The sequence below is a fragment of the Gorilla gorilla genome, chromosome 6, assembly GCF_029281585.2.
Source record: "Gorilla gorilla gorilla isolate KB3781 chromosome 6, NHGRI_mGorGor1-v2.1_pri, whole genome shotgun sequence".
NCBI classification, from domain to species: domain Eukaryota; kingdom Metazoa; phylum Chordata; class Mammalia; order Primates; family Hominidae; genus Gorilla; species Gorilla gorilla.
The window spans coordinates 120,841,307-120,854,418 of NC_073230.2; the positions used below are offsets into that span (position 1 = coordinate 120,841,307).

Sequence of the window (13,112 nt, forward strand, 5' to 3'; positions counted from 1 at the left end):
GAGAATTACGCCCATCAATTCAGTGAAGAAAAACATGTAACTACTCTTTGGTCTCTATGAACCCTTTTATATATTTACCAGAGGTTCAAATCTGATTTTTTTATCCAGTAGGATTACACTAGATATGGGGTTAGGTTTTAATCTATTTCTGAAAAACTTAAGCTATCACACAGAAAATATTACAGCATATCTTTTATTGTTCCTTGAGGTTTTCAGCACGCACCCTAAACATACCATACAAATACTGGAGATTTTTAAGGCAATCCAAGCAACTACCTTTTATGAGTGCTTACTGTGTGACAGGCACTGCTCTGCACTGTGTGTATATTCTCTTCTCACAACAATCCTTGAGGCAAGATATTGTAACCTAAGGAGCTTATGTGATTTGCCCAATGTCACAATATTAGAAAGTATCACAGTCAGAATCTAAACCAACATTTGTATTCACAACTACCATATAACATTGCCTCCCTCTACTGTTGTTTTAGCCAAGTTTTGAATTCAAGTAATTAATTCAAACATTTTTAATTTATAGATAAAATACTGCATGGTAGGTATCGCTAGGAAAGACCAAAAATGGTTAGCTTTTCAAAAGAAAGGTATCTTTGTGGGAGACACCCTGAGAGAGGGCTCAGAGTGGTATATGGAGCTGAAATAATTTCAAATGCAATAAGCTCACGAATCTTATAATGAAATGGCTAGTTTATGTCTTCAAATCATGCAGGGAGCAAAAGGGATCATGCAACCTGGATAAGGTAGGGAGGAAGGGCAGGTGGGAGCAGATGGGGCATAACACAGGAGCTTGGGAACACAACAAATGAGCTAGAAATCATTCATTCTTTCATTCAACGACAAGGGATAGGGAAGAAATGGGTTCAAGAGCAGTGAATAATACAAATGAGGTTCTAGAAGGTAGACTTGTAAGGCAGAAACAGCTGTCGCCTAGAGTTTAAGCCAAAAGGTTATCCAGTTTCCTAATACTAGAACCAGCCAGGGAGTCAGTAAATTCCCCAGGTGGGAAAAGGGTCTACTGTGAGTGAGATTTTGAACTAGAGTATGGACTGGAGAAAACAAATGGGAATAAACAGTCTTCCCATTAGGTGAAAGGCTAAGAGTCAATGAAGTCATAGAAATGAGGCTGGAAAAGTATGGTTTGGCACTGCCTGTGCTTTAATTGGAAATATTAAGTGCAACAGAATAGTGGTTGGGTGCTTAAATGCCTAAAAGTCTGAGCAATACAGGCTCAACAGCACCAAACTGCAGATGTGAGATTCTTGTGCTGCATGTAATTGAGAGATGGCTTTGTTACCATGGTAAAATCCAGCTATACCCCTAACCTGGATGGGGTGGTTAAATACGGATCATTTGCATTCTGAGGAATACTTGTAAAACCACAGTTTAGGCTTTCACATAGAGAATATTTTTTCTACCAAACCCAGCAAAGGCATGGAGCATGGCAATGTGGATATGAGAGTAAGAAGACACTGTCCTCTCTACTAGAGAACTCGTTTTCTTGTGGAAGACACAAGCACAGCTAAAGTGTTACCAGTGTTATGGCAGATGTATGCTGGCAGATGGATGAGGGAAGAATTAATGAAGCCATTTGTTTTTTCCAGGGGAAACAAGGCAATGTGACCCCGGCTTCTTGAAGCTGCTACTGGACTGGGGGAACAAAACGATGTCACTGTAATAGTGAAGGATAGTTCTCTGCATTTGCTATGTTGGAATCTGTGCAAGTTATCTTAAAATGGCATGGAGATAATTTACAAATCAGAGAGGAGAGAGATGAGAACCATCCTTGCTTTACTATACTTGGAGTCTGAAATCAGATCTGGCCAGAGAGATGTGCTCCCTCAGACTCTTACAGAATTATTAAAATGCAGGCTTTGCAGCAGCAGCAGCAGCAGTAGTCTCATCTTCTTTGAGATCATATAGTTTGGCTCACAGTGTATTTCTTTCTCTGGAATAAAAATCAGTTGGTACAGCAATGCATACTGCATTATGTTCTAGGCTACTTTCTGACTACTGTCTTAGATACGTGAAAGAGAATGTCAGTGGTCAGTCCCGGACAGTGTTCCAGAAGTGTGATATTTGAGTTATACAAGATATATGATTGAGAGATCCACATCTACAATTTACTAATTTAAAAACTGGCACAGGAATTCATGGAATTAGTCAAATTAAGGGATCTGTAACTTGTGAAAAGTAGGTAATTACATTAAAAAAATACAGTATGGTAGACAATCCAGTTGAAACTCCGTATTACCAGTTAATAAAAACCAGATTTAAATAGTTTTTGGAGGAAAATACCTTTCTTTGGGGAACTTTTTCAAAATGAGTAGTCATCCTTTATGTCATTATTAAAAATTTATTAAATTCCAAATATTTGTCAGCCTTTCAGTTTGGCATTAAGAATGTAACAAGGAAATGAACACAGTCTCTGCCCTTGAGGGCACTGCATGTCTGATCTCCACACTTACCTGTTAATACTGGTTACAACACTGGGATAAAGACCACTAGAAACCAGTTCTGCTGGGGAAGGGAAGGAAGACCTTATCGAAAAGGATGGTCTTTGATCTGAGGTCAAAGGACTATTTGACCTCAGTTGTAAAGGATAAAAGGGTCATCAAGCAGGCAAGGGAGGAAAAGTCAAGGGAGGGAAGAAACAATACACTTAAAGGCACCGGGGAATAAAGACACACGTATGAGACTATGGGGACACGACCATTCAACGCAATGTGGGATCTTGGAATGGATCCTGGAACAGAAAAAATGACATTCGTGGGAAAAGTTATTGTGAAATCCAAATAAATTCCATGTTAACAGAATCGTACCCAGATTAATTTAGTTTTGATAAATATACTATAGCTTATATAAGAGGTTAACATAAGGAGAAGTTGGATGAAGGTTATATGGGAATTTCCTGTACTATTTTTGCAACTCTTCTATAAATTTAAAATATCTTTAAAATAACTGCTAAAAAAAGTACAGGCATATTGAGGCAACTATACATAGTTAAGTATGTCTGGAGTAGGGAATTTTTCAATACATAAAAGCCTTGGGATTACCCCCAAATCTCTTGAATAAGAAAAATCTCAGGTGGTTCTAATACTCACCTCTGGTTTAAATTCCTTGGATTAAAGTATTATCGAGGAGGTGGAACTGACCAGTCATGCAACCACCTATTTAGACATGGTAGGTAAATGTGACAAGAGAAGCCTGTGACAAGGTTTCTCTTCATGGCAGGAGTGGATGGAGACAAGACAAAATGCTCAGTTTTGGATATGCTGAGTGTGCAGTGTCTTTGGGAAGACCAACTGAAGATGTTCAGTAGGCTGGTAAAAGTTTTGCACTAGAAAAACATATCTGGCAGTTAACAGCATAGCTTACCTGCCCAAATGGATGAGATGGATCTAGAGAGTATAAGACACAGATGGTAGCCAAGGGCTAAATCCCTGGTAACATCAACATTTAAGGTATCCATAAAGAGAAATGAGTCCTCAAAGAGGAGGAAGGATGAAACTCAGGAGCACATCGTCAGGCCAAGGAGTGTGGGATTTTCAAGAAGTGTTATTAATAGTGCTCTATGCTATAGGGCAGTCAAGTATGGAAAGGTTTTTAAAATGTCTAGTGGCTTTAGCCCCTGGCTGGGCACTAGTGACCTAAAGGGGAAAAACTTCAGTTGAGCAATGAGGATGTGAGGAAGCAGAGGCAATGAGGGAAGACAGACATTTCACGCAGGCTGCATGTCATGATGGGAAGGGAAGAAGGAACATGGTGGCTATTTAAAAAAATTTATTAAAAAAAAAAAGGCTTGATCATGTTTATGATCTGTGTGAATACTGCTGGAAGAGATGCAGGAGGAAGAGAGAGGACATTGGGAGGCGCAGGGTCCCAGAAGAGTCAGGAGGGAGGGAGATCCTGAAGGAAGTAGGTGGAAGAACTAGTCTTGAAGCAAAGGAATCCTGCCCCATCCCCTGAGACAGGAAGCCGGAAGGAAAGGAAGGATGCAGATAAGTTTGCAGGTGGCAAGGAGAGAGCACAAGAAGTTAAGGAAGTTCCTGTCTGATGGCATCTGTTTTCTCTGTTAAGTAGCTGGGAAGTGGTGGGGTAGGGAGAATGGTAAGCTCTTGTAAATAGCTCTTGTGAGGACTAGTTTGCCTGCAATGTTGATGGACCCACATCTATACCCAGGTAGATGCTAACCTATAGCAACTGTATAATTTCTTCTAGCAATGCCCTAATCTGTCATCATTGCCCTCTCCTATCCCCAGCCCTAATTTCTTCTAGGGCTGGGGATAGGAGAGGGCAATGCTTACAGATTCATCTAGGACTATTTTTCATTTCCTATGCAGGCACAGTAGAACTAAGGATTAAGAGATACCTTAGATAACAATGGGAAGAAAATAGAGTGGTCTAGTGGAGGAGAAAAAGACTGAAAAATAGGCATAGTTAGAAAATCAGAAGGTTGAAAGGCTGTGGTCAGAATACTGGGAGTTTATGATTTTTGATATGAAGTGCTTCTGGATGATTTCATCCACCCATCTATCTAATCAGTGGGAGATTCTGATGGGTAGAGAGGCAACACAGCCTAGGGTGTGGCCATAGTGAAGTAGAAGGCAAATGGAGGTAGCTAGAGTTGAAGTGGCCAAGAAAACAAGAGGACAGGAAGTTGGACAGTCAACCAGAAGGAGAAGACTCTGAACTAGGAACTAGACTGATTGTGGAAAACTAATCAGCTACTTACCACACCACTCCATCTTCCCCCCTCTTCCTCACTGGCCCTCAAAATACAAGTTGGTGGAAGACAGTAACTAGGACACATGGAAAATTGCAGCGCTGTATGGAATGAGCCTTATAGAGGATAGGGGAGCTCTTCACAAGAGGGTGGCGAAAGAGTATCTCTGGAAAGCGTTAGGGTATTTGGAGACAGCTGACCACCAGACACTAGACACCTGGCTTAGGAAGAGGGGCTCTCTACTCCAGCAGCTATACAGGAAGCCCTCTCAGCAGAGGCAAGTCAGGTCTCACTTAAGGCAGAACATTTTGGGAGAGCTGAAGATGTAGCAGTATGAATTGGTTAGCATTGAAGGGGCCTTCTGCAGGTCACTTAACTATCCCTAAGTGCTAGGACTAAGTCTACCTATTAAGATAGCTTAGTGTTTTCCTCCCACTGTTCAGCTTATGTGTTCAGCTTGATATGTTTTTATACTAAACTTACCAGGTTATTTATTTTAAAATGTTGCAGATGTTTTTTAATTTCTCTCACAGCATGTAATGAATGAAGTATCAGTCAAGTGATCAATTCTTCTATACCAAAGCCTGGGGAGGACAGATACGTTTCTGGCTTGTCTAAGATTTATGGATTATGGTTACAGGGTAAGTCTTTCAGAAGAGCTGGGGGAGCAAATGGGTTTCACTGGGGAGCATATGGGGTTCACTGGGCAGCAGGCTAGATTGCAATCCTGTCAGTCTACCTAAATTTTCAGATTCCCCTCATCTTTTCATTTTACTTCTGAATGCAAACATACTACAGGAAAAGGCTACACTGAAGTTTGAGATAAGCAGAGAACAGTAGCTTCTACCTGGATTTGAGAAGTCCATCTCAAAGGTAGTGGCCAGTGAAGTGTATTTGTTGGACTACTATGGACCAAGTTAGGGACTAGGATATAGTATAAGAACCTGAAAACTTGTAGAGAAAAATGTGGGCCACAAAGGGTTTATGGACAAATTTTTAGGTAACAAAGGTGAAATAAGTTACTCCACAATAGACTTTTACTGTCTATGTCATCATATTAAATTAATCCCTCTCCAACAGGGAAACAGCATCACCTTCTATTTGGCTGACTTTGTACCTGGCTCTTTTCCTTCTTGAATGCCTTGGATTAGGAAGCCAATAAACCCCGCTACAGGAAGAAGATTCTCTATTAAGCAAAACTCTAGCTTGTTTGAGTTGGGCCACTTCTGCCATGGTGGTTCTTGACAATCAACAGTGATGAATTTACAAAACCCCAACTTCTCCAAGGCAGACAGTATTATTACTATTTTCTTACTGGACCAGAGGGTGTTTCCGAATGTACTTCCAGTGACTAAAACTCCTCCATTAGAGTGAGTCAGAATGAATGGGGACTTGAGCACATAGTTACCGTCTTCCTAGGCCCCTCTTTTTGGATTCTCTCATCAATCTCCTCAAGAGATTTGACTTTTGGAAAACAAATTTGCTTCTGCTCATTCTTTTTTATTTTATTTTTTGCTTCATTCTCTTTTCTTAACTTTTTGCTTAATTCTTTTTTCTTAACTTGCTTTCCAGCAGGTAGCTGAAGAAGCTTAGCCAAATACATTCCTACAAAGTTAAGGAAGACAATAATTCTAATAGAATGAAATACCAAAACTTAAGATTAAATATGGTTATTAGCAAACTAGCAATTCCAAAGGGAATTTTTAGGCTTATCTGTCAGCCATTTGGAGATATTACTGATGTTCTGGGGGCTCTGGAAGGACAAAATCTCTAATGATAACTAAGTTATTTTACTTATTCTCCTAGAGCTAATGATATGCAAATTTTTATAGATTTCAGAGTTTATTTACATTGGAAACCACTCTAAATATGGAATCAATCAAGTGATGTTGAAAATGACCTTTTCCCTTAGGATTCCTTAGACCCTGCCCTAAAAGGTGAGTCCAGGTCCTTGACAAAGTATTTACTATAACAGCTCGGTAAGAACGGTTTCTTTAGAACACATTCAGAAGTGAAGTCCAGCCATTGCTACAAAGGGAAACTACCTCACAAATTTAAGGCCTAAATTCGGATACTAATAGCCTTCAACACAGCAGATTTCTTCTTAGCTCACTGCAGGATTGAGTCTTTTAAACTAATACTTTACATGAAGAGCAAGTAGGTTTTAACCAATACTCTACTACAAACCAGAGCTATTCTCTGTATCATATCTCCAAGACAGATTTAAAGACACATTTTTAACGCAGTTTTTTTCATCTCTCGTCAACCTTTGATATCATGGGCAGTACCTGCCAATGAATGACACAGAACATGGTTTATAAAAATCCAAGACAATTAATGTTCCTTCAAAACCTTACCATAAACATTACTGTCAAGATTATATGACAGAAGAATGGTCTTTACTTACATAAAAGTCCAGAATTAAATAGTATAAAACAAGGCTACGTTTAAATTTCTGTCTCTTCCTATTTTTGTTTGGTCAAAATGAAAAAAAAATTATTAATATTATAAAATAACACTTGTCCACTAACAAAAAATTTAAGCAATATGAAAATAAAAAGTCATTAATATTTAAGGATATCATTCCAAGCATCTCTGTATGCACATATACACATAAGAACATACAGTTAAACAATTTTATAAAAATGGTATTATACTAAATATATGCATGTATAAAGTATTAACAATAAGCACTTTTCCATGCATATAAAATTATCCTGTAAACATTATTTCCACCTATATAGTATTTCATTCACTGTATGGGTATAACTAAATTTAATCAGATCTATGTTATTGGCAATTTAAATTACTTCCATGTTTTCCATGTTTTAAGCAATCTGCAATGATCATCCTTGAATCACCTTTGCTCACCTTGTCTTATTATCTTCTCCCAAAAAATACCAACATGTGTGGGATGGCTGAGTTGAAGGATATACACATTTAAAATTTATCTACCTATTGCCAAACTGCCCTCCAGAAACACAACAGTATTCATATTTCTTCTACAAATGCATGAGACTGTTTTCCCTTAACCTTGCTCTCCAATTCTGGGCTTTAAAAATCTCTGCCAATCTGATAGGCAAAAAGGTTTCAAATTTTTTAACTTAAACGGATTTCTTTACTTATTCATGCTTTTATTTTATACATTTGCATTTATTATTTTTAAATAGTCTGTTTGTAGCGTTTATCAATTTTTCCTTTTCTTACTGATTTGTGATAACTCTTGGTCAATCAGGAATAGCAACCCTTTATAAGGGTTACCTATGGGGTTATAAAGCAACTCTTTACAAGCTGTGTTGCAACTATATTTCAGTTTGAAATGTGTTTCAGCCTAGATTATGACTGTTTTATCAATAAGTATCTTAAATTTTATGTAGCCAAATTTACCTGATTTTTAAATTTGATTTCTAACATTTGAGACATCCCTTAGAAAGGCCCTTCTCACCTGTAGATTATAAAAATGTTCATCCGTATTTTTAAGGCTCATACAGATTGATTATTGATTGATTGATTGATTTGAGACTGAGTTTTACTCCTGTTGCCCAGGATGGACTGCAATGGCATGATCTTGGCTCACTGCAACCTCCGCCTCCTGGGTTCAAGCAATCCTCCTGCCTCAGCCTCCCAAGTAGCTGGGATTACAGGCACCCACCACCACACTGGGCTAACTTTTTTGATTTTTAGTAGAGACAGGGTTTCACCATGTTGGCCAGGCTGGTCTCGAATTCCTAACTTCAGGTGATCCACCAGCCTTGGCCTCCCAAAGTGCTGGGATTACAGGCATGAGCCACTGTGCCAGGCCCAGTTTTATTTCTTACATTCAATCTGGAATGTGTTTTCGCAATAAGAGGAAGGTAGGAATCCAGCTCTTCCCTACTTCCCCTAATACCCATTTTATTTATCTCAACACCACTTATTAAATGGGCTATACTTTTAGCTCATAATTTGAAATACACTTCTCTCTCCACGTTTCTTTTTAAATACTGAATTCAAGGCCGCACAATGATCAGCAGGCTGTGTGCTTTCCTGTCGTGGCAGAAGAAGGATTATGTATTATGCTGGTAATATGGTTTCATAATCATAAACTACAAATGGCCATAAGCTGAAACTGAATTTGTTGGCTCAGTAGTATGAGAAAGAAAAATAAAAGTTGTTATACTTGGCAAGTATTTCACAACTCTGTAAATAAGAAATACTAAATAACCCTATTCATAAGAAAACTCAGCTACTTGGGGTTTTTTCTGTGGAGCAAATGCTTCCTGATGGAGCTATACAATGTAGGTCTGCCCCAAATTAGACAGCCTACACATACCATACTGAGTTTCTCTTGTGGTTGAGGTCACATTTTTCATGCTCAAATAAATTTCCCTTTATGGATTAGGATTCTTAGTACTAAGTCAATCTTTGTGGAAGAGCTACAACTGAGTCAAAGTCCTATTTTTGAGAAAAGTTTTGGCCCTGACGACAGGCACCTGGACAGGACTCTGTCTAGGAATTAATACCTGTTTGACTCCTAAATGTTCACACGGAGAAGCGAGCTCTGCTACCTGTCCTCTGGCATTTTAAGCATATGCATGTTTCTAATCAGCAACTGAGAATCTTGGTATGGTTCATGCTTATGAAGAGAAGTCAACCAGGACTTGACTGGAAACCTAGCACTGCCAAAGACACACCCTCAGACCCATAGGTGAGAGGGTCCAGATGGGATATACTATGTAGAAGTGATTCATTCTTTTACATATCATTAGGAAACGGGGAGCCCAGTCTTAGTTATCTCAGCCTTACCTTTTCTGAGCTAAGATTTAATGTTACAAAGACATTTATATGAAGTACCATTTATGTTTTTGAAAATTGAAGCTCAAGACATTGCCTGTTATATTATAAATCTTATCGGGCAGCCTCAGACCTAAAGCTGAGATAAATAGATCATCCCTGCAGTCTAGTATACGTCGTTCCTCTGTTTGCTTTTCTGGTTACTATGCTTTAAAATATTTTTGTTTCTTTCTATTTTAACACCGTTAGCTTTGTTAGGTCTTTTAGATTACTTTATGAAGAGAGAATGTAAAGGCCAGAAACAGAAGGATTTGGCTGTTTTGTTTGCCACTATTTTACGAGCACCTAGAACCGTACCTGGCTGTAGTCTGTGGTCAATAAACATGTTGAACAAATAATGAGAAAATGAATGATTAAAGAAATAGACACTGAAATATACATTCTATAAAAATAGAAAATACCAGGTGTGGGCTGGGCGCAGTGGCTCATGCCTGTAATCCCAGCACTTTGGGAGGCCGAGGTGGGCGGATCACGAGGTCAGGAGATAGAGACTATCCTGGCTAACACGGTGAAACCCCGTCTCTACTAAAAATACAAAAATTAGCCGGGCGTGGTGGCGGGTGCCTGTTGTCCCACCTACTCAGGAGGCTGAGGCAGGAGAATGGTGTGAACCTGGGAGGCAGAGCTTGCAGTGAGTCGAGATTGCGCCGCTGCACTCCAGCCTGGGCGACAGAGCAAGACTCCATCTCAAAAAAAAAAAAGAAAAAAGAAGAAAAGAAAATACCAGGTGTGTTATATGTTGCCTCTCATTTAACTAGCAATCCAAAGAAAGTTTTTGCTTCTAATCTCTTATTCATTCAATAATCCTCACTGAACATCTATCACAGGCCAGAATCCCTCTACATAGCTGTTGTTCTCGAGGGGCTCATAAATCTAACGGGGCAAGCTGAGGGATCAACAGATAGTTCTGGGACAGTGTGATGAGAACAATGGGAAGAGATGTGTGCAGATACCAGGGAGCTCAGGGAAGGGCAACTGGCCAGCTGAGAATATGAGTTGGGCCAGGAAGCAGGGGACAGTTTCTGAGGGAGGTTGTGGCCCAGGTGAGCCTCCAGGGATGAGCAGAAGATACTCAGAGGGACAGGCAGGGGAAGGCTGACTCCAGGAGCCACAAGGCAAGGGAAGAGCAGAAAGAGCCAGCAGCAGAGGGTGAAGAACTAGAATGTGCTGGATGTGGTTGTAGCATCAAGAGGCCGGAAGTGGTGAGGAGTGAGGCAGTAGGGAGGTGAAGGCTGACATGCCCTGAGATGCCTGGGATTTATTCTCTCAGCAAGAAGCTTTTGAATGGGTCTTAAGCTGGAAAGTGACATGGCTGGATCTGCTCCTTAGATGAGTGACCCTAATGTCTGGGCTAGAGGGAGACAAGACCCAGGTCGGCAGGACCAGTTATCATAGGTGAGAGTTGATAAGGGCCTCACTATTACACAGTTATAGAAATGGAGAAATGCAAAGGAGGAATATTTTGGAGAAAATTGCCTGTGCACTTAAAAATACATTTTTTACCCTATAGTTCATTATTACTAGCATTCTCAGATAATTACAAGGGGTTCTTCCTTTGCAAGCTTTCTTTTGTTGCCTACTGCAATACACTTTGTTCCAAATGTTTTTTATGACAATTCTTGATTTATAAGAACTGCTAAAGTTGTCATGATGAAATACAGCCACTTCTCTGCCTGCTTAGTAACAATAGCAGACAAAAAAAAGTAATGCTGACCTTGCTAAATTTACTTCTGGGGATACACAGACCTAGATAAGAAAGCGCATAATGTAGTATTCAAAAAGTTATTTGTAAGGTTTACTTAACCCTATCACAGCAATGGAAAGAACTTTAAGAACAATACACAGGTTTACCCAAACATCCACCCCTAAATTAGGATGAAAACATAAATCATCTCTAAAATACGTTCTAGAATATAACCCAATATAGAAACAATACTTTGAAAAAGACATTCTCCCTGACAGCAATCTTACAAGAATATTCGTTTCAGTCATTTTTTTCTCTTTTCAAAATGATAAGATAGTGAGGTGCTATTTCAGCACTGTTTTTTACTGCCCATCGCCACCATCTGACTGATGTTACCTTATGCACGATGAGCTCATGAGTGCCATCTGGAAGAGTCCTACCATCTTCTTGCATCAGAGGGACAAAAGAAAACCCAAACAACTTCTTCTCTCCTTTCTCCTTTGCTGTAAAAAACAAAATTACTTGCTTATTTAAGTGTATCTATGTTCAGGTACATAGTTTGTCAAGAAGCATAATCATCGAGAAATATAACCCATACACAACAGTTCCCACTACACAATGCAGCATAGCTTTTCTGATAGGCCATCTACATAGAGCAGCCACCCTCTAATCCCCTCTTCCTGCCCCCTTATCTGCAACTTACATTTCTTGCCTAATTTTCTTTATGGGAATCACTATCTGAAATTGCTTTTTAAAAATTTGTGGATTGCCTGTTTCTTCTTTTTACCCCAAAGTCCCATTGAGGGCAGGGGTCTTATCTGTTTATTTTATTGTTTCAAAGAGTGCTAGGAACATAGTAGGTGCTTAATAAATATATGATAAATGAATGAACAAGTGAATGAATGAAAGTGAAATGGTTTGTTTTGATTACTACCCATCAAAAGGGAATCTCTAAGCTCTACCCGGGTCCATGACAGAACTTCTTTCCCTATATCCACACACGTAAGGAAAGTAAGTCCTGTTGCAGTTACCTCCTTGGAATAAGTTAGGCACGTTGAAAGACAATGTGAATATTAAACCTATAGTTTAATAAGAGCTCACTACTCTGGAAGCCGGAAATGAGGCGATGAGGTTTTCAGATGCCTAATTAAGAATTACAATAGCTAGAAATGCCAAGGATCATTAGTAATTATTTATAGACAGGGAAATTGAGGTCATAGATGTTAGGTAGCTTGTTGTAGATCTCTTAAGTACCATTCCAGTTCTTTCCACCAAGCTTTTTTTTTTTCCTCCAAAAATGGAGAAAGCATTAACAGAACCTTCTTTGGTTAACTTGACTCTCCCCTTGTACTTAGGTGGGCAGAGAGTTCTCCAGGTTCAGCAGCCTGTTAAGGGCTGGATGGTTACTCTTTCACAAGTGGAGCATTATACTTGAACAGACAAGTTCAACTTTGGGATGCAGTAAGATCTGAGCTGGAGGAGTTAGGTATGGTGATCCTGAAGATTGGACAAGAAGGTTAGCAACACAGCATTTAATTGCTCCAGGCATTTAAGCACAGGGAAGTGGAGCCTCATGCAGAAAACGGTAATTTTGTCTGGCTGGTGCTGGTCCCTAATATGAGGACATCCCTGAAAATGTAATTATAGCAAAGGACTTTCTTTTAAAATCATTAATTTCAACCCCATAGAGAAACTGGAAAAATAATTCATGTTTTTTAAAAAGTCAAGCAAAAATCACACCAAAGATCTCTGGGAAGAGATTTCCACATCAATGATAATACAGGAACTTGAATGTACAGGTTCATTTAAGAACAACTGACATCTTAACGACACTGAGTCTTCCTACGCATGACCATA

General features: G+C 39.3%; 1 protein-coding gene across 7 annotated transcripts in view; it reads right to left on the reverse strand.

Annotated features, from left to right (window-relative positions):
* The window catches only part of DOCK4 (dedicator of cytokinesis 4), a 467,247-nt gene that overhangs the window by 158,558 nt on the left and 295,577 nt on the right, over positions 1–13,112 (reverse strand). For all 7 annotated transcript variants that reach the window (XM_055347229.2, XM_031012977.3, XM_055347227.2 and 4 more), the window contains exon 16: positions 11,652–11,758. In XM_055347229.2, the coding sequence (XP_055203204.1) occupies positions 11,652–11,758 (107 nt within the window). The remainder of the gene's footprint in view (positions 1–11,651; positions 11,759–13,112) is intronic.